At 52.0% G+C, this 21186-nt stretch overlaps 2 protein-coding genes and 1 non-coding gene across 3 annotated transcripts in view; 2 read left to right on the top strand and 1 right to left on the bottom strand.

Moving 5' to 3' along the window:
- The first annotated feature begins 4321 nt into the window (after window positions 1–4321).
- DNMT1 (DNA methyltransferase 1) overlaps window positions 4322–21186 on the top strand; it is a 77661-nt gene continuing 60796 nt past the window's right edge. The window contains exon 1 of the mRNA XM_055544295.1: window positions 4322–4326. The gene's annotated coding sequence lies outside the window, so the exon portion shown is untranslated. The remainder of the gene's footprint in view (window positions 4327–21186) is intronic.
- Window positions 5135–5238, bottom strand: LOC129642538 (U6 spliceosomal RNA). The gene has a single exon (XR_008709804.1). It is a non-coding gene; the product is annotated as a U6 spliceosomal RNA (small nuclear RNA).
- S1PR2 (sphingosine-1-phosphate receptor 2) lies at window positions 12982–20740 on the top strand. The gene is made up of 2 exons (XM_055544308.1): window positions 12982–13138; window positions 18192–20740. The coding sequence occupies exon 2, from the start codon at window positions 18234–18236 to the stop codon at window positions 19290–19292; it is 1059 nt and encodes a 352-aa protein (XP_055400283.1). The 5' UTR covers window positions 12982–13138; window positions 18192–18233; the 3' UTR covers window positions 19293–20740.

The raw sequence follows: 21186 nt of genomic DNA, 5'->3' as shown, positions 1-21186 counted from the left end.
GTGGCCACAGGCTTTGTTTATTGACTCATTCATTTCTGTTGACCCCCCCCTCAGGGCCTTTGCATTGTTGTTCCTTCAGCCTGGATCATACTTTTCTTTCTCTTTAAAGGCTTTTTTTTTTTTTTTTTTTGACGTGGACCAACTCAACGGTTATGAATTTGAGCAAACTCCAGCAGATAGTGAAGGACAGGGCAGCCTGGCATGCTGCAGTCCATGGGGTCACAGTCAGGCACGAATTAGCAACTGTGAACAATAGCAGGTTTTATTTTTTGCTTTTTATTAGTCGCTCAGTGATGTCGGACTATTTGTGACCCACGGACTGTAGCTCACCAGGCTCCTCTGTCCATGGGATTCTCCAGGCAAGAATACTGGAGTGGGTTGCCATGCCCTCCTCCAGGGGATCTTCCCGACCCAGTCGCCTGGGTTGGGAGACTGGAACCCGTGTCTCCTTCTGCTCCTGCATTGCAGGCAGATTCTTAACTGTCTGAGCCACTGGAGAAGCCCTTATCCTGCCCTATTTTTTTTCATCAGTATTTATATTCTAATATATAACTTCCTGGATTTTTTAAAATGTCTTTTGTCTGTCTCCCCCATTAGAGGAGAAATTTTGTCTCCTCCTTGGCAGAAATTTTGCTCTGTCTGGCCCCTGCAGCCAGTATAGTGCCTATAATACAGTAGGGACTCAATACATGTTTCTTTTTTTTTAATTTTTTATTTTATATTCAAGGAGAGCTGATTAACAATGTTGTGATAGTTTCAGGTGGACAGCAAAGGGACTCAGCTACACATATACATGTATCCATTCTCCCCCAAACTCCCCTCCCACCCAAGCTGCTGCATAACATTGAACAGAGCTCCCTGTGCTATACAGTAGATCCTGTACTGTATGGATAAATGTTGATTATCCATTTTAGTTTTTACATATTTAGTTTAGTTTTACCTGGGCTGGGTCTTTGTTGCTGAACACAGGCTTTCTCTAGTTGTAAGACTGGGGACTGTTCCTGTGGTGTGTAAGGTTCTCATAGTGGTGGAGCATGGGCTCTTCAGCATTCGGGCTTCAGTAATTGCAGCATGTGGGCTCTAGAGCACAGGCTCAGTAGTTGTGGTGCACAGGCTTAGATGCTCCATGGCATGTGGAATCTACCCGAACCAGGGATCGAACCCATGTCCCCAGCATTGGCAGGTGGAGTCTTATCCACTGTGCCACCAGGAAGTCTGGTTTTCCATTTTAAATATAGCAGTGTGTACACGTCCATCCAGACTCCCTAAGTATCCTTCCCCTTCTTGAGTGAATCCCTTCATTCATCATCCTGATCCAGTGCTCAGACACTCAGTTGTGCCCAACTCTTTGTGACCACATGGACTATAGCCCACCAGGCTCCTCTGTCCATGGGGATTCTCCAGGCAAGAATACTAGAGTGGCTTGCTGTGCCCTCCTCCAGGGGATCTTCCCAACCTAGAGATCGAACCCAGGTCTCCCACATTGCAGGCAGAGTCTTTACTGTCTGAGTCACCAGGGAAGCCCTGATGCAGGTATGTTACCAAAAACAGAATCCTCTCTGTCTCTTGGGTCTCAGGATCTGCCCACTGAAGTCATGGGCAAATAAGGTACCCAGTGAATGATTATTTACCCAACGACCCTGGAATCATATAGACACAGGTTTGAATCTAGGGGCGGCTGCTAACTGGTCAGGTGTCCCTGGGCAGGTGGTTAGCACTTTCAGTGTTCAGTCTTCTTATTGGTAGGTGGGACACCCACAACCTCTCCCCTGACTAGCTGTGTGGTTGATGAGTTCTCTTTCTTTCCATCCTCAGCCCCCACAGTATCTCCCCACTCCCTACAATGGAGAGAGCCTGTAAATACCTGACTCAGATCACGTCCCTCCTCTGTTCAGAACCCTCTATGGCTCCTTTTTCACTTAGGGCAAAAGCCAAAGTCCCCACTGGAGCCCACAAGGCCCTGAAAGACCTGTCCCCACTGCCTCCCACTGCCCTTCTCTATCCCTCTCTGGTTTCCAGTGTGCTGGTTGTTCTAGGCTCCCTCTGTGGCTGGGGGCAGGGGGAACATTGTGGGGGCTGAGGATGGAAATAAAGAGAACTCAACAACCATACAGCTCATCACAGGAGAGTTTGTGTGTGTCCCACCTCCCGATTAAGAAACTCAACTCTGAAAGTACTAACCCTGTGCCCAGGTAACGCCTGACCAATTAGCAGCAGCCCCTGGATGCACTGGTTTTCTCACCAGAACCTATCAGTTTCACACCAGCCCCAGGGCTTTTGCACTAGTCTTGCCTTCTACATGGACCACTCTCCCCAAAATATCTGCATGGTTCACTCCCTCACCTCCTTGTGTGTGTTTAGTGCCTCAGTTGTGTCTGACTCTTTGCGACTCCATGGACTGTACCCCGCCAGGCTCCTCTGTCCATGAAATTTTCCAGGCAAGAATACTAGAGTGGGTTGTCATTTCCTTCTCTGGGGGATCTTCCCAATCCAGACTCAAACCCACGTCTCCTGCCTTGCAGGCTGATTCTCTACCCACTGCGCCAGTGGGGAAGCCCTTACCTCCTTCGGATCTTTACTCACATGTCACCTTCTCAGGTGACACTAGGTCTAAAAATCATGGTTCTGTTCCTACCCCATATGTCTAAGCCACCTTCCCAGTGTCATTGTTTCCTGAACTTCCACCACATCCTAACATGACATCATGTTCTTATTTGTCCTGCCTCTTGTCTGTCTCCTCCATGAGAACATCAGCTCCTAGACAACAGAGATCTTTGTTTCTTTCACTGTTGGATCCCTTTGCTAAGAAGGAGAAGGGTGCCAGGCACCCAGAAGGTTTCAATACATAGTAATTGAACAAATAGAATGTCGAGGAAGCAGTTTGCACATGGCTCCCCCACAGGCATATTGATTGCAAGCCTTAATGAAAGGGTGGTAATGACCTTCATACCTGCACACCAAGAGGCTCAAAGTTTGACCATTTTTGTCCAAGCCTGAGTAGAGGATTAAGGTAGAGATGTCCAGCCCTTCCCTGTGGCTCAAAGGCTCAATTGTAGTGGCCTCTGCCCCCAGTGGGCCAGCATCAATCTTTGCAGACCAGAGAGGGTCTCTGCTGGCACCGGGCATGATAGCAATTTCGTCGTTGTTGTTCAATCACTAAGTTTTGTCCAACTCCTTGCGACCTCATGGAGCATACTAGTCTCCTCTGTCCTCCACTGTCTCCCAGAGTCTGCTCAAATTCATGTCCATTGAGTCAGTGATGCCATCTCACCATCTCATCCTCTGCCGCCCTCTTCTCCATTTGCCTTCAATCTTTCCCAGCATCAGGGCAATTTAGGGAGCATATACTGGAAACTGGAAGGTCCCCCAAGGTCTGGTCATTTCTAGCCTCCCATTGTTGTGCCAGGGTTTTCACAAGGGCAAGAGGTCAAGGCTGGGATATTGGGGGGCAGCCTTCAGATAGAAGATGAAGGCCATGGGTGCAGGCTGGACTGGGGGCTCTGACCTCTTGGGGGGAGCTGTTTAAAGTATACCACCCTCAACTGCCAACACAGCTGCTGTTTTGCAGCTCAGTTTGTGGGTAACGGCCAAGCAGGTGAGGAGGAGGAGTCCCCATGGAGGTTTTCTCCACTCCCCTCAACCCCTAGGGATGGGCATGATTTGCATAGATGTTTCCATTCTCTTCAGTTCAAGTGGGTGTTTGGAGCAGAAAAAAAGGCTCAAAACCAGCCTCCCAGGTTTTGGCAGAGAGTCAGGCCCCCGCAGGGCACATGGGCTCTCTCAGCCTCAGTTTTCCCTTGTGTAGAATGGGGGTATAGTTCCCCTTTACTCATTTGGTTTGTGTCAGCCTTGAGCCTGTGTACCCTCAGATCACCCACTCCCTGTTCTGTCCCTGCCCCATGGTTAAGGTCTGACCCCTGCATAGGATAGCCCCTCTTTTGCCCACTGCTTTTTGCCCAGATTTAGTCAATGGCAGGCACTAAGGGTAGATTGGAGGGTGGGAGGATGGAACAAGCCAGAGTCGTTCTCCCCATTTGCTTCCCACATCATCTCCCACTGGACATAGCCTCCCTGTTTGTCAATTTCTCATCAACATAACCAATCCTGGTATTAAATCCCATCTGTTTGAGATACTTCTTTTTTCCTAAATTGACTCTGACTCATTTGAAGAGACCCTGATGCTGGGAAAGGTTGAGGGTAGGAGGAGAAGGGGATGACAGAGGATGAGATGGTTGGATGGCACCACCAACTCAATGGACATGAGTTTGGGTAGGCTCTGGGAGTTAGTGATGGACAGGGAGGCCTGGTGTGCTGCAGTACATGGGGTCGCAAAGAGTCAGACACGACTGAGTGACTGAACTGAACTAATGCAATGCAGTTGTGAAGGATTTTTATTTAAGATACAATTAAAAAAAAAAAAAGATGGAGAAGGAAATGGCAACCCATTCCAGTATTCTTGCCTGGGAAATCCCATGGACAGAGAACCTGTCAGGCTACAGTCCATGGGGTTAAGAGAGTTGGACACAACTTAGCGACTAAACAAACTACATTTAGTACAAAATACTCAAATGGAAAAATAAGTAGGTTTATACCTTTATGAACCCAGTGAAGTAAGCTAAGGATTCAAAAAATTCTTTTAAGTAATGTACTAATGGTTAATTAAGATTCATATCTCAGGTATTTTTCCTGGTTACATTTATAGCTATATTTGGAAGGGTTTTTTTTTTAAGGTACATTAAAATATGACCTGCATTTAAAAAGAAAAAAAACAGAAATTCTTTTTTTACAGTGCACAGTTCTGCAAATTTCCACAAACATATGTAGTCATATTACCACCACCACAATCAAACTATAGAAAGGTTCCATCACCAAAAAATTCCACCATGCTTTTTTGTTGTCAGCCCCTCCCTCCACCCTCAGCCCCTATATATCCCTGGTTATTCATTGTCCGTATAGTTCGGCCTTTTCTGAAATAACAGAAGGGGAATCATACAGTATGCAGCTTTTTGTGTCTGCCTTCTTTCTCCCACCACAATGCATCTGAGATTCATCCATGTTGTTCTATACCACTGCTTTCTTTTATTGCCTGCACCATGTCTTAGTTGTGGGATTTCAGGGCTTTTTTTTTTTTTTTTTCCTAATGGAATGCTTCGTGAATTTGCCTGTCATCGTTGCGCAGGGGCCATGCTAATCTCAGTACCATTCCAATTTTAGTATATGTGCTGCTGAAGTGAGCACCACATTCGAGGTCTTTAGTTGCGGCAGACAAGCTGTTAGTTGCAGCATGTGGGATCTAGTTCCCTGATCAGGGATCGAATCCAGGTCTCCCACACTGGGAGCCTGGAGTCTTAGCCACCAGACCTCCAGGGAAGTCCCACCACTAGTTCCTTTGAGAACTTGAAGTTTCAGATATTACATTCCTGAGTGGTCTTCCATGTGAAGACAAATTGCAGCATGTCTATTCATTCGTTAAAGGAGCTGCTGTGAGCTTCTGATGGGTTGATATTTGCACAGGACTTGGGATAGTAAACTCGCGCATGATGTATGTGTCAGCTGTTATTACTTTGCTGGAGCGGGGCTGAAGTGGGCTACGGGGGTTCCCCTCCCCTCACTGCACGTCTCCCTCATCTAGAAGAGAGAGCTGAGCCTGGGCTGCAGCTCCATCTGGTGCAGACGTGGCAGGGGTGGCCTCCCCCAGCGGCCTCCCTACCCCATCCCTGAAGCTGAAAGTGGGCCTCAAGCCCATGGGTGGATGAAACGAGGCCACTGCAGCTCCACAGCCTGCCAAGATCAGCATCTGGAAAGCCTCTCTGCAGCTGGGCCCCTCCCCCTCTCGTGCTGGGGTGATGATGAGAAAGTTGGGACCTGTCTCAGACACTTCTCCTCCTGCCAAAACCTGAGAGCTGGGGGATGGGGGTGGGGGGACAGTGGAGGCCCAGGGTGGATCAAGGCTCAGGGTGGATCACATTCTAGGCCTCATCCTCATAGGGGAGTTCACAAAATCCGGGCTGGAGACTTCCCTGGTGGTCCAATGGCTAGGACTCCAGGCTCCTGATGCAGAGGACCTGGGTTCCATCCTTGATCAGGGAACTAGACCCCCACATGCTGCCACTGAAAAATCCTGCAGGTGACTACTTAAGACCCTGTGTGCTGCAACTAAGACCTGGTACAGCCCAAATAAATAGACAAAAAAAATTTTTTTTTAATTGGGGTAGGGTGGGATCAGAGGTCAGAGGGATTCCTTCACCTCTGGACTGTGGAGAAGAACATTCTACACCTCACCAGTTGCTGATGTGGTTCTGAGCAATAACCACAGCCCTCCTATTCCAAGGCACCAGGGCAGGGATAGGGTGGGGGTGGGGGTGGGGGTCACTGCATCAGGAGTGGGACAGGGACTTGGGACAAAAAGAAGAGCAGAGAGGGCTCTGGTTCAAACCCCACAACAATTGTGTGCCTCAATTTCCTTATCTTTAAAATGGGGTGATGTGGAAAGTGCAAAACTATGGGGACAGTGAAAAAAATCAATGGTTGTCAGTGATTAAGGATGAGGAGAGGGGAATGAATGGCCAGAGCACAGAGGGTTTTTAGGGCAGTGAAACTATCTGTATGATACTATAAGGGTGGATAGGTATCATTATTTTTTCTTCCATTTTTTTCCCATTTTGTTTAGTCACTAAGTTGTATCTGACTCTTTTGCAACTCCATGGACTGCAGCCCACAGGCCTCCCCTGTTGGTGGAATTTTCCAGGCAAGAATACTGGACATCTTCAAGAATGTCCCTTGAAGATCCCCTTCTCCAGGGAATCTTTCCGACCCAGAGATCGAACCTGCATCTCCTGCATTGGCAGGTGGATTCTTTACCACTGAGCCACCAGGGAAGCCCATGTATCATTATGCTGCTGCTGCTGCTGCTAAGTTGCTTCAGTCGTGTCCGACTCTGTGTGACCCCATAGACGGCAGCCCGTCAGGCTCCCCCGTCCCTGGGATTCTCCAGGCAAGAACACTGGAGTGGGTTGCCATTTCCTTCTCTGATGCATGAAAGTAAAAAGTGAAAGTGAAGTCGCTCAGTCGTGTCTGACTCTCAGCGACCCCATGGACTGCAGCCTACCAGGCTCCTCTGTCCATGGGATTTTCCAGGCAAGAGTACTGGAGTGGGGTGCCATTGCCTTCTCCGATGTATCATTATACATTTGACCAAACCCATAGAATGTACAACACTAAGAGTGAATCCTCATGTACACCATGGACTTGGGGGGGTGATAATGATGTATGTTTGTAGGTTCATCAGTGGTAACAAATGTACTACTCTGTTGGGGGGAGCTGTTGACAGTGGGGGAAGCTATGCATGTAAGAGGGAGTAGATGGGCCATTCTCTGTACTTTCTGCTCAATTTTCCTGTGAACCTAAGACTGTTCTAAAAAACTAAAGTCTAGGGACTTCTCTGGTGGTCCAATGATTAAGTGCTTCCAATGCAAGGGGTGCAAATTGGATCCCTGCTCTGGGAACTAAGATCCCATATACCACTTGCTGCAGCCAAAAAATGAAAGAAAAAGAAAGTCCCTATAAAAAGTGGAATTATGATGATAACAATAATACCCACCTCCTAGGCGTGGAGGACTCATGCAGCCGCACCCAGCACAGTCTGTCTGTGTCTGTGAGCGTTAGCCATTAGTGTCGGTGGCCCTGTAATTAGAGAAGGCTGCTCCAAGTCTCTTCCTTTTCTTCTTTTTCCCTTGCTTGGGAGCCCGGTAAGAAAAGGGCCCCATTTCCTTCCTCTTCCACTGTTCTCTCACTTAGAGATTCCCCCCTCCCTGAGTCCCCGCCACAGGGAGGTTCCAGCTTTCCTCTACATAACCGCCCCCCTCACCCCGCCGCCCAGACGATCTGGGTGTCTACGCAAGTGGTTCCCAGTTCTCTAGCCTATCCCCTCAGGGGACCCGGTGTAGATCTCATATGGCCCCAGTAATGGGAGGTGGAGGGGGAGGCGGAAGTTGCTTGCGGGTGTATCTGTGTGTCCCTGGGGACATCACCTTTGTCTAGGCGCCACGGTACCCCTAACAGACGGCCGGATGTATCTGCAGCCTTGATATTACCCACACACTCCCTCCTCCCGCAGGTCCCTTGAGAGGACGGCAAACTGCTGAGGCAGCCTAGGCGAGCTGGGGAGGGGGGCACTTCCTCCCCAGTCTCAGGTCCTCACAGAGGGCTAAGATTTCCGCTCTGATAGCTCCCTTGCGAGGAAAGGACCTGGTTTTTCTTTGGTTTTTTGTGTGTGTGTGTGTGTGTGCTTCGTCCTCTGTGGGTTGAACACCTGGTTTCTAGACTTTGCATGGCTGCACTTCATCTGGGCAGAGGATTCGGCGAGGTTTTGCTGAGGTTCCGAGTGGACCCCACCGTCTAGCCCCGAAGCTTAGTGGACACTGAATCTGAGTCAGGAAAAGGAGCAAAGCCACTCTCCGGCTTTTTAAAATCTTCTCACCAAAGCCTTGCTACCTCGTGTGTTAGAACTGTTTGGTTTCTTCTGTCTCTTCCATTGGACTTTCAGTTTTGGATGGCAGAAACCAACAAGGTATCACTATAGCTAGCTCAGAGCATTCTCTGTTGCATTATATGAATATATATGCCACAGACATGTATATATGGCACAGACATGCCACAGACTAATATATTGACTCTTAATATTTATTTCCTTATTGATAACTTAAATATGTGTATTCTTAATATAAATTCATTTCACAGTGACATGTTGAATAAATAGCACAGGTATGTTTATTGATGATGTTATTGTTGATTTATGTTATTGATACTATTTGTTATTATTATAGAAACAATTTTACAGCTAAAAAGCCTGGTGATTTGTTACTTCAATGTGATTTTTCACGTCTTTGTAAATTTTTTGAGTTTGTAATACGAGCTAAAAAATTCAAACATTCCCTCCCCCCAGGGTACCCCATGAAAAGTCTTGTCCCCTCTCACCTGTCCCCCTGCCTCCTCTGTGTCCCTCCCTGTGGGTAACCACTGTGACGGTGTCTTGTGCCTCCCCCCAACCCCCCTGATATGGCCTGGTTGTCCACAGGCAAATGTGTATGTATTTTCACCTGTCCCCCATCTCTCTCCCTGGAGGTAACCACTGTGACGGGGTCTTGTGCCTTCTCCCCAATACGGCCTGTTTCTCCACAGGCAAATGTGTGTGTATTTATACAGTCCTTATAAATAAATATATCCAGAAACGCAGGCAAGCGAGCAATGCAAACTCATCTACATTGTGCTTTTTTTCATCTTACGTTGAAAACAGTTTCATATCAGGACGACTCTGATTTTCCTTTTTAATAGGCATAAATCAGATCAGATCAGATCAGTCGCTCAGTCATGTCCAAATGGATCAACTTTAATTTCCTTTTTCAAAGTTTTGCTTTTCAACCTGATTTATGGAGTATGGTATGCATACAGAGGCGTGCACTAAACTTCTCTTTCTCTCTTTTTAATTGGTTGCATTTTGTGGGATTCAAGCATCCATAATTTTTTTTAAATTTCATCTTTTATGAAGCATGATTGGCGTGTAAAATGGTAAGTTGAAGTGTACATCCAGGTGATTTGACATATGTATATACTGAAAGGATTCCCCCTCATCCAGTTAATGAACACATCTTTCACCTCACGTTTTTATCTTGTGTGCGTGTGTGTAACAGCAGTTCAGTTCTACTCTCAGCACATTTCAATTCTTTGATACAGTATTATCAACTATAGTCACTGTGCTGTATATTAGATTCGCAGCCTTATTTATCTTATAACTGAAAGTTTGCACCCTTTTGCTAATCTCTCCTCATTTCCCCCACCCCCCAGCATCTGGCAATCACCTTTCCTACTCTCTGTTTCTATAAGTTTTTTTTTAAAAGATTCCACATATAAGGGATAGCATGTGGTATTTAGGGGCTTCCCCTGTGGCTCAGTGGTAAAGAATTCGCCTGCAATACAGCAGCTGCAGGAGACCCTAGGTTGGGAAGATCCCCTGGAGGAGGGCATGGCAACCCACTCCAGTATTCTTTCCTGGAGAATCCACATGGACAGAGGAACCCGGAAGGCCACAGTCCATGGAGTTGCAAAGAGTTGAACACAACTGAAGTGACTTAGCACGCATGTGGTATTTGTTTTGTCTGGCTCATTTCGCTTAGCATAAAGCCCTCAAATTTCACCCATGTCATTGAAAATGACAGAATTTCTTTTCTCATAGGTGAACAATATTCCATTATGTATATGTGTATGTATATATATGTATATTTCTATGTGTATGCATTCTCAGTCACTCAGTCGTGTTCAACTATTTGTGACCCCATGGGCTGTAGCCTGCCAGGCTCCTCTGTCCATGGGGATTCTCCAGGCAAGAATACTGGAGTGGGTTGCCATTTTCTACTCCAGGGAATCTTCCCAACCCAGGAATTGAACCCTCATTTCCTGCATTGGCAGGTGGATTCTTTACCCCGGGGGAAACCGTATGTATAAATGAATCTTACATCTTTATCCATTCATCTGTTGACAGACACAAGTTGTTTCCATACCTTGGCTACTGCGAATAATACTGCAACAGATGTGGAAGTGCAGATACCCTTTTGTGTCATTTTGCTTTACAACACTCTTTACTGAAGTATATTAGACATACAAGGAATTCCCTGGTGGTCCAGTGGTTAAGACTCCTCACTTTCACTACCAAGAGCCTGGGTTCTATCCCTGGTTGAGGAACTAAGATCCCACATGCTGTACCGCACAACCAAATACACACAGAAGAGTGTACCTACCTTCTCCCTCTTTTTTCTTACACTGTCTGGGTAGCAGGGCTTCCCTGGTGGTTCAGACAGGAAAGAATCCGCCTGCAATGTGGGAGACCTGGGTTCCCTCCCTGGGTTGGGAAGATCTGGAGGAGGGCATGGCAACCCACTCCAGTATTCAGTAATCCACAAAGAGTCGGACACTAAGCGACTAAGCACACGTCTGGGTACAAGCAGTCTAACTTTCAGCTTAATTGATCAATTAATTTTTTTGACCACATGGCTTGTTAGTTTCCTGACCAGAGACTGAACCTGGGCCATGGCAACGAAAGCCCCAAGTCCTAACCACTGGACCACCTGTGAATTCCCTCAACATAACTTATTGTTGGAATAGGCCAAGTATGTACATGTTACAAAAATCAAAAGATACAAAAGCACTCACAGAGTGAAAGTTATGTCCCTCCCATGCCCTGTCCCCTATCTTTCAGTTCCTCTCCCAGGAAATTTATCAGTTTCTTCTTTCTGTAATACTTTAGATATTCTGAGCAAGTATGTGTGCATGCTAAGTCGCTTCAGTCGTGTTCAACTCTTTGTGACACTATGGACTGTAGCCCGCCAGGCTCCTCTGTCCATGGGATCCTCCAGGCAAGAATACTGGAGTGGGTTGCCATTTCCTCCTCCAGAAGAAACTTCCTGACCCAGGGATTGAACCCAAGTCTCCTGCAGCTGCTGCGTTGCATGAAAATTCTTTACCACTGAGCCAGTGGAGAAGCCCTGAGCAAGTATAGTAGAACATCAACTTGGGACACGGAGTTTTATCTGTTTTGTTTCCTGATATATCTCCAGCCTTTTAGAATGGTGTCTGGTACATGCAGGTGCTTACTGTATTGTGGTAAGTAAACATATAAGCAGATGATGTAGTCATTTCCACAAATAGTGCCTTTCTGAACATAGGTTCCATGAAGGAAAGGACTTTTTTCCCTTTTCTGTTCACTGCTATGCCTGTGCGTGGGATCTTGGACACTCAGTCATGTTTGACTCTTTGTGACCCCATGTACTATAACCTGCCAGGCTTCCTTGTCCATGGAATTTTCCAGGCAAGAATATGGGAATGGGTTGCCATTTCCGAAGGAGTGAGGGACATATCGTCTAGTCCCTGATTTCACACACACACATCAGTAAATGCAGGTGGGCTTCATCTCTGCAGCCAGGCACACAGAGATGCCCAGGAAAAGCTCAATGGGAAAAAATGGGAAACTAGAGAACTGGCTAGGACTTCCCTGGCAGTCCAGTGGTTAAAACTCTGTGCTGCCACTGCAGGGGGCATGGGGTTTGATCCCTGGTTGGGGAATTAAGATCCCTCATAGCTCAGCCAAAAAGACTGGGACCCAACTTGAAAAGCAAGAATTAGCTTGGGCCTGCTGGTCGACCACAAGGAAGATACTCCATTGGACAGAGGCAGTGGAGGCTGCTGAGTGCTCCCCCAGTCTTCTAGGGCAGAGGGGCCAGGGCCTCAATAATGGGGCCTTATTAAGGCAAAAACCAATCCATTCTTTGTGGCAGGGCCTAGCACATAGTGGGCTTCCCTGGCTCAGTGGTAAAGCATCCACCCATCAGTGGGTCCTGGGTCAGGAAGATCCCCTGGATAAGGAAATGGCTACCCACTCCAGTATTCTTGTCTGGGAAATCAAAATCCCAAGGAGGAGCCCAGGGCTACAGTCCAAGGGGTTGCAAGAGTCGGACACCACCTAGCGCCTAAACCACTGCCACCACCTAGCACATAATAGGAACTTGCTTATTTGTTGGATGAACACACAGTGGGCACTTAATGCCTGTTTGTTGTGTTGACCTTAGTAGGTGCTTCGTGGCTCCTTGCTGAATAAGTAAGGCAATTCCTTGCCCTCCTGCAATTCCAGGATCCCAGGCAGGGGCCAAGAGTATATCTGCAATCCAAGACAGTTATTTCAGGTTGAGGCCACCTGGGCAGGAGCGACTGGACAGTACAGGTCTGCGTGACGTCATGCGTTGGCCGGTTCTCACGGGTGGGGGCTGGGAGGGGGCAGGGCTGGAGGTGGGGGTGCGGACAAAGGGACCCTGCGCGCCTCCCCCACGCCCGCCCTCGCGCGCGCCCCGCTGAGCTGATCACATCTGGAATTCATTGCTGCTGCCGCCGGCCGGAAAGCAGGAGGCGGAGACAGGGCGGGGCGAGTGGGGGCCAAGGCGGCTCTTCCCTCCCTGTCCCTGAGTCCCCAGTCCCCAGCCCCGGGACGCAGTGGAGCCCGGCGGGCAGTCCCAGCCCCTGCCGCGGCCGTCCCGGGGGACGCAGGCGCCAAAGCCCCTCCGGCCCGGGCAAGGAGCCGGATCGGCCTAGCCAGGTGAGCGTGCGTGGCGAGGGGGAGGCAGAAAGGGCGGGCCCCTGTCCCTGGAGGTCTCGGATCGGAGCTAGGAAAGCCCGCCAGGGGTCGGGGGCTCCCTGGGCGCTCACGCACTGCTGGTCCTCCGGCTGCACCCAGGGAGTGGTCATCGTGCGCCCTCTCCACGATCCTAGGAGGCCCCATTGCCTTGGCCGCGAACCCCCAGACTGAGTTCCCCGCCTTCTCCAGCGGCAGGAAGTTGGCCGGGAGGAGAAGGCGGAATCCAAGCGCTTTCGGTCGGAGACTGGGAGGCAGGATGGCGTGCACCCCGGACTAGGGGTTTGGGGACTGTGTATGGGGGAGGGGAGGACGCCCCTCTTTGCTGACTCCGGCTGGACGCTGGCGAAAGGTGCTGCGCGCCGCAGTACAGCCAAGCCAAGGGGCGGGGTTCCGGAGGAGGGCAGATGCCCACCTCCTAAACTTCTGATCCTCTGCCTCAGTTTCCCTGAGTAGTTCATCTCTTCCAATCCTCCGCCCCGTCTCCCGTGGGGTCGTGGCTTTGTTCTGGAAGGAAAGTGAACCTGAGGCTGCGTGGCTTCGGCGCTTCTTCTTTCCCCTGGGGCCTGGGGATGGGGCGCGGGCGCGGGCACGCGTGGCGCGGACCCCGCGCGGTTCTGGGCCCAGACAAGCGTGGGAACCTAGCCCACTCCTTCTGGCACGAGTTGACTCATCGGGGATTTCCATCCCCTCACCAGACTCTTCCCTAGTCAGACACTCCAGGCGCCACGCGCTGAGCCCACGGTGCCCCGCGTGGCGCGACACGGGCGCGGCACTCGCGGTGCAGCTGTCGCTGGACCCCTCTCCCCGCCTCTCCCCAGTCCTCTAGGAAGATCGAGGCGGGGCCCCGGGCTGGACGCACAGGCGTCGCCCATCCCCACTTGGAGACTTGGGGGTCCCCTGCGTGCGGCTGTCGCGGAAGAAAGGAGGCGCGGCCCCAGAAGCAGCCAGTGTGGATACCGTGCATTCCACCGCCAGATAAGGAGGCCGAGACTGCGGCCCAAGGGCGGGGGCGGGTTGTGCGTGTCTCCAAGGAGACGCTGGGCTTCGCCTGGTGGGGGTGGCCTGCCAGCGGACCAGAGGTGTCTCCCGCCTCCTTTACTGTTGTCTGAGCCTGGGCTGAGTTTAGGAGCCTCCACCCTCGGGGGCCCTCGTTCACTTGTTCATTCATTCATCTATTCATCCATCTATCCATTCATCCATCCATCCCACACATTTTCTGAGTGCTTTCTAAGTATGCCAGGCATTCTTCCAGGGACTGAAGGATTTAGTTGCTGGCCTGTCAGAGGCCAGCACACATTCAACCATGGAAGCTGACAAAAAAGAAGAAATACAATGATAATTTTTGAAATTGGCAAGTGCTGTGAATATAATAAAAGATGCTGTGATAGAAAGGGCCTAGGGAAGGTGGCTAGGATAGCCTAGTGGTTAGAGGCCACTAAACAGAAACCTGAAAGATAGGAAGGCCATGCCAGGTGAACAAACAGCAGAGGCAAAAGCTCTGAGGTCGGGCATGGGGCTGAAACGTGAGAGGCCAGTGCGGTTCAGTGGAATGGCTCTGGGGGAGAGTGGGAGGAGGGGAGGTGGGCAGGGGTCACTTTGGATACTGGGGAACCATGGAAGAGTTTGGAGGTGAGGAGTGACATATTGAAGCTATAAATTTAAAAGCTCCCCCTGGCTGCTGCATGGAGAATGGCAGTATAGGGGGGTTTGGATGCATGCACGTGAGCTTGGTCGTATCTGACTCTTTGTGACCCCGTGGACTGTAGCCTGCCAGGGATTTCCTCTGTCCTTGGGATTTCCTAGGCAAGAATACCAGAGTGGATTGCCTTTTCCCCCTCCAGGGGTCTTCCCGACCCAGGGATTGAAATGCAGGCAGAGAAATGGAAACTGAAGGGAAACTGAGCCCAGGGGGATATCCTAGGGCAAGGGGCATGGGACCTGTGAATGCCCAGAGGAACAGTAACCACAGGGCATGCCTCCATAGAACTTGCGGGAGGGGCTCCTGGAAGCCACTGGGACTTCCTCCTGCCTTCCTCTCTCTTTAATCTCCCCCTGAACAGTCTTGGTGTGTCTCGCTTTCCTTCCCTCCAAACCCCATCGCTTGTCCCTCTTGCTTCAGGCCTGGCCATTCCCCAGTGCTGAGCCTAGTGACCTCTTACTGAGCATCTGGGAGGTGACTGCCTTGGTGAAGGTGAAGAGGAGTCAGGCCCTGCGTTAGCCACACCTGGGAGCCTGATGCAGGGAGGGGAAGCAGGCCAGGCCTGTATTTGCCTCAGGGTGACTGTGCCAGCTCCAGCCTCCAGACCCTGGTTCCTCTTTCTGGGAATCGTCCTAGTGGAGAAGAAAGAGGCATTCGTCTTCTCTAACTAACCACCCCTCCTTCTGAGGCTATAAGAAGTGAGGGTAGTCTCCCAAGGAAGAAGACGACATTTTGGTCAGTCCCTGGGGTATGAGGACTGAAACCACTTCTTATTTATCTAGGAATCGGCCATCTTTCTTTCTCTGGGCCGCCAGACAGGAGAGGGGTTTGAGGGGCGGTGCAGGGGGCACACCCTGGGCTTCTAGCCCACCAGCAAGGGTGCTTCCCAGACCTGCCACGGGCCCTCAATTCTCAATTATGATCCCCAGGAGGGGGCCAGTAGGCCAGGGCAGCTCGAGGGTGACTGGTCGGGGTGACCCAGCGGTCAGGCTGTGGTTCAGACTCTCCCCGGGGACATCCACACAGTCTTAACAATGTCCTCGAAAAGAAATGAGCTCCAACCGCCTGGAAAGAGCCCGCTCAGTAGTGCAAGCCATAGAGCGCCCCCAACTGGGCCAATCAAATGTCGAGGATGCAAAGCTCAGGCCAATAGGCCTGAGTTGCTCAATACTCTGGGATTGAAAATAAGCCACTCAGAGCGCGGGGCTGTTTCTGGCCTGTCGGTCGGTCTGGTAAAGCCCAAGACCTGGGCCAAGCCCGCTGCAATGGGCAGAGGGCATCGGGGCGCCTGGGCCCCGTCCGGCAGGGAAACAAGGGGCCTCTGTGTGGCTAAATGGGCGGAGCGACAGTCCCTGGGGATGCGCACAAGCCTTTCTCTGTTCCCAAACTAGGACGGATGTCCTTTTGCCCAGGGGGAGCAGCTGCCTCTATCAGGCTGGGGGCCAGGGCGCCCCTCCGAGGGGGTGTCCGAGACTGAGATGGCTGGGCGACCCCGGAAGCCCCTCATCATTCCCAAGCTCACTGAGAACCGGCCTAACCAGCCTTTTCTGGAACCGGTGCTCCTGGCATGCACGAGGTCCTTGCAAGGCATGTTTCCAGGGACTTGGGGAGGGCTGTTCCCGCACCCCACCTCCATTAACTAACTGTTGGTCTGGAGCTTCCTCCTGGCCCCTGTGAAAGGCAGACCCTACACCAGTTCCTCTGAGACCACCTCCTGGCCCCCGCCCCAATTCCCAAGCTGGGGGAAGGCCATGGTATTGGCCTCTAACCCTCTCTGCCTACGCTCTCCTTCCAGCCCCCTCCCCCAACGGCTCAGTTTTCCTTGGGAGAGGGGTGACTCAGGCTTTCATGGAAGGGAATACCGTCCCCTCTTCTTCCCCGCGGGGCTGCACGCCCCCTCACCACTCACATGACTTCGGCCCAGCTGCCCCATCCTCCCAGCCAGGACCTCCCAGACGGGTCTCCTGTGGCTCCCCCATCCCATCATCCCCTCCCAGCCTTCCCCACACCGGATGTGACTGGAGAGCAAGGACTCCACCCTGTGTGTTCCAAGGCCCTCACATCTGGATTTCATCCTGGCTGGGGAGGGGGGTGCCACAGGGCCCTGCCCACCCAGCTAAGACCCTGTGTCCCAGGGCAGGGCTAGATGGTGCTGATGAGAACAGGCTGTTGTGGACTCTTGCCCAGCTGGCTCACTCAACATCCCCTCCCAAAAGACTGGGAGGAAGGCACCTAGTCCCTCCCTATGGTATGGCAGGAAGAGGGGAGCTAATAATATTAGCTAATATTTATTGCGTGCCTGCTATGTGCTAAATGTGCTGCATGTATCATTCAACAGGATTTTCCCATCACCCCTCTAAAATGGGCTTTCTTCTCCCCATTGCACAGATAGGCCATTGAGACCTAGAGACCAAGCATCGGGCGACTTGGCCCAGCATCCCACACCATGTCAGATGTGGGAGTGGGGCTGAACCTTGGATTGCCTGCAAGGTCTATGTCCTTGAAGATGATGTGACCTCTGTGATGCTCAAACCTCGGGGCCGCCCTGGTGTCTCCCCAAAACCTTATCTTGGGAACACCCAGGACCTCTAGGCTTAGACCCAGCCTGAAGTCCAGAGCAGTGGGTGGTAATGAGCAGGGGATGGTGCTATCAGCGACCAGCATCTCGCTGACCCAGGTTGGCAGGCGGCACGGGGCCTGAGGCTCCACTGTATTCAAGAAAGGAGACAAGCCTCCAGGTTCTGGCTAAGACTCCCTCTCTGGGTGGGTGGGTAAGGCTTCTAGAAGTCCACTTCATGTCTCTTATGCCCTTTAGGGGAGCTTCTGTTCCTTTGCAAGACACTGTAGCCTAGAGGTTTTAGACGCTTTGGAGTGGGTCTCTGAGGCTCTGCCACTGACTAGTTTCAAGGCTTTGGGAAAGTGAATTGATCTCTCTGGGTTTCCCATTTGTAAAGCAGTGCTCATTTGCTCAGTCACTCAGTCATGTCTGACTCTTTGTGACCCAGTGGACTGAAGCCTGCCAGGCTCCTCTGTCCATGGGATTCTCTAGACAAAAATACTGGAATGGGTTGCTATGCCCTCCTCCAGGGGATCTTCCCGACTCAGGGATCGAACCTGCATCTCTTGCCTCTCCTGCATTGTCAGGCAGATTCTTTATCACTAGTGCCACCTGGGAAGCCCCCCATTTGTAAAGCAAAGATGACGATTATTCTGACTTCATGTGACAGAGCTGGAACGTGAACCACGGCCTAGTCCAGAGTCAGTCCAAGCTGCAGCCACAGCACTGACCTGTCTGTCTGTGTTTTCTCTCTGCAGCATCAACAGCCCCATGGCCCCGGCTGGCTACTGAGCCCCACCATGGGCGGCGTGTACTCAGAGTACCTAAGCTCCAGCAAGGTCAGGGAACACTATAATTACACCAAGGAGAGTCCCGACACGAAGGATACGCCCTCCCGTCAGGTGGCCTCAGCCCTCATCATCCTCCTGTGTTGTGCCATCGTAGTAGAGAACCTGCTGGTGCTCATCGCAGTTGCCCGAAACAGCAAGTTCCACTCGGCCATGTATCTGTTCCTGGGCAACCTAGCAGCATCAGACCTGCTGGCGGGCGTGGCCTTCATAGCCAATACCTTGCTCTCGGGTTCAGTCACACTGGGGCTGACACCTGTGCAGTGGTTCGCCCGCGAGGGCTCTGCCTTCATCACGCTCTCCGCCTCCGTCTTCAGCCTCCTGGCCATCGCCATTGAGCGGCACGTGGCCATTGCCAAGGTCAAGCTCTACGGCAGCGACAAGAGCTGCCGCATGCTGCTGCTCATCGCGGCCTCGTGGCTCATCTCGCTGGTCCTTGGCGGCCTGCCCATCCTCGGCTGGAACTGCCTGGGCCACCTGGAGGCCTGCTCCACCGTTCTGCCGCTCTACGCCAAGCCCTACGTGCTCTGCGTGGTGACCATCTTCTCGGTCATCCTGTTGGCCATCGTAGCTCTGTACATCCGCATCTACTGTGTGGTCCGCTCCAGCCAGGCCGATGTGGCTGCCCCACAGACGCTCGCCCTGCTCAAGACGGTCACCATCGTGCTGGGTGTCTTTATCTTCTGCTGGTTGCCCGCCTTTAGCATCCTCCTCTTGGACTATGCCTGTCCGGTCCGCACCTGCCCTATGCTCTACCAGGCCCACTACTTTTTTGCCTTCGCCACCCTCAACTCGCTGCTCAACCCGGTCATCTACACGTGGCGCAGCCGGGACCTGCGGCGGGAGGTGTTACGGCCGCTGCAGTGCTGGGGGCAGGCGGCAGGGATGCAAGGGCGGCGGGACAGAACCCCGGGCCACCACCTCCTACCCCTTCGCAGCTCCAGTTCCCTGGAGAAGGGCATGCACGTGCCCACGTCACCCACATTTCTGGAGGGCAACACAATTGTGTGAGGGGCAAGTGGGCTGACAGCCAGGCCACCTTGGCAGAGAGTTCCGTGGAGAAGCTCCGGGGACCCGGGACAGAAATGGGGCTGAGGGGGGCAGGGGTTGCCAAGTAAGATGCCCCCATTTCACAGACCCGGGTGATGCTGAAGGTTTTTCATGCTTGGGATGGTCGACTGAGGCTTTGACCAGTCAGATGGCACAGCAGCAGCAGGGTCCTGGGGCTCAGCATGGTGACCTCTTTGGAACTGGATCGTGGGGAGGACTGGGGACGGGGGTGGGGTGGGGGGACCTAGAAAGGGCCTGAGTGACAGCAGGCAGGTGCTGTAGTGGAACACAGCATAGGAGCCATTTCCAACCCCGTCTGAAGGATGTCAGCATTTCACAGCGCTGACGCGCCACCCTGCTTCTGACTCCCCTCTCTGAATTTACCATCCCCCCTTGCCACCTTCTTCTGGCCACCTCGGAGCCTACTCCCCTGGAACCACTGTGTCCCTAGGGGCTGGAGACCTCCTCTCTGACCTTTCTGGGTGGCCCTGGGGCTAACAGTTCCTGGCCTCAAATCCACAGCTTCCCCAAATGTCACCAGCTGCCACTCTGGCAACTTCTTCCCTGTCTTTTCTTCTCATTCTACAAGTGAGATGCCAGGAAACCACGTGGGGGGTGGGGGGGACTAACCCCCATTCTCAGACCTCATCGGCCAGATTGCACTACTGGGGACTCAGCAGAGTCGCCCAGGGCTGGGAAAACTGGTCTGGGGACCTGAGGAGGGCTTTCTCAGTGGGGCAGGGTGGGATAGGAGAAAGTTCTAGGGCAGCTGTTGACACCAGACCTCCGGCCCCCCATAAAATAACCACCCCTCCTCAAGCTCCACTCACTTCCAGACCCAGCCAAGGTACCCAATCTAAGGCAGGACAGCCTTGAGCCTCCTGTGCCTGCTTTCCAGCTACATCAGATGGAGCACAGGGGGTGGGGGTACCAAGGACAATGGTGGGATACCCTCTTTTAACCCACTCCAGAAGGACTTTGCTAAATTCTGTGGATGGAGGGAAGGGATATTGCGGTACAAACATGTATTTATGTGCGTCTGTCAGTGTCTGTGCGTGTCTGTGTGTGTGTGTGTGTGTAATACCTGTGGTCCCCTCCCCTCGCCATGTCTCCCAGGATGCATGCTATTTTGTCTCCTCTCGTCTGTATTGAAGCTGCCAAAGAGGGGTCTGGTCCCTGCACCGACCCCTGTGTCATTGCTGGCTTATCTCCCCACTGGAGAGCTGGGGTGCAGCTCACCTGGGGGTGGGGGAAGGAACCCTCATGCCTGAAAGTGATTTCTTGTGACTGCAAAGGCTGGGGGAGGGGATCTTTGGGGGGGCAAGGAGCCAGTTGGGAGCTTGTCTCCCCTTACACAGCTCCCCGGATGCCCCTCCTGCCAGAGACTCAGGCCCAGGCCAATAAACGGTTCAGTGTCTGTTTCTGGTGGTGGTTGTCTTTTGAGGTTTAAGGCGGTGGTTGCCCCATTAGCACCCTGGGGGTGGGTGGGGGCTGGGAGGGTGGCTGCTATCCAGACCACTCATCCTTTTCCAGCCTTGCGGTTCATTCGTTCCCCCACCCCTCCCCCTGTCAGAGCCAGGATCTCAGTGGCTTCTGGGAAAATGGGGTAAATACTGACATCCTCCCCACCCCTGGGCAGTTGTCTGACCCTTCCCAGTGATTAATTAGTCCCAGGACCTCTGTGCCATCCTTCAAAGAGAAAGTCTGGCAGGTGGTGGGGGCCCCCCTTCTTCATCCCAAGTGCACATTCCTCCCAGGGAGCTGGAGAGATGGTCTGGGGAGACACAGACTCAGATACCCCTCTAAAGCCCAGTGTTCCCTAAGTGAATGGCCAACCTCATCATGCACTTTCTTT

This window comes from Bubalus kerabau, chromosome 1, assembly GCF_029407905.1.
Source record: "Bubalus kerabau isolate K-KA32 ecotype Philippines breed swamp buffalo chromosome 1, PCC_UOA_SB_1v2, whole genome shotgun sequence".
NCBI lineage: Eukaryota > Metazoa > Chordata > Mammalia > Artiodactyla > Bovidae > Bubalus > Bubalus kerabau.
This window is presented reverse-complemented; position numbering and strand designations above follow the sequence as displayed.

Excerpts from the sequence above, each read along its gene's own strand:
- S1PR2 (XM_055544308.1), top strand. The coding sequence starts at position 18,234 with ATGGGCGGCGTGTACTCAGAGTACCTAAGCTCCAGCAAGGTCAGGGAA.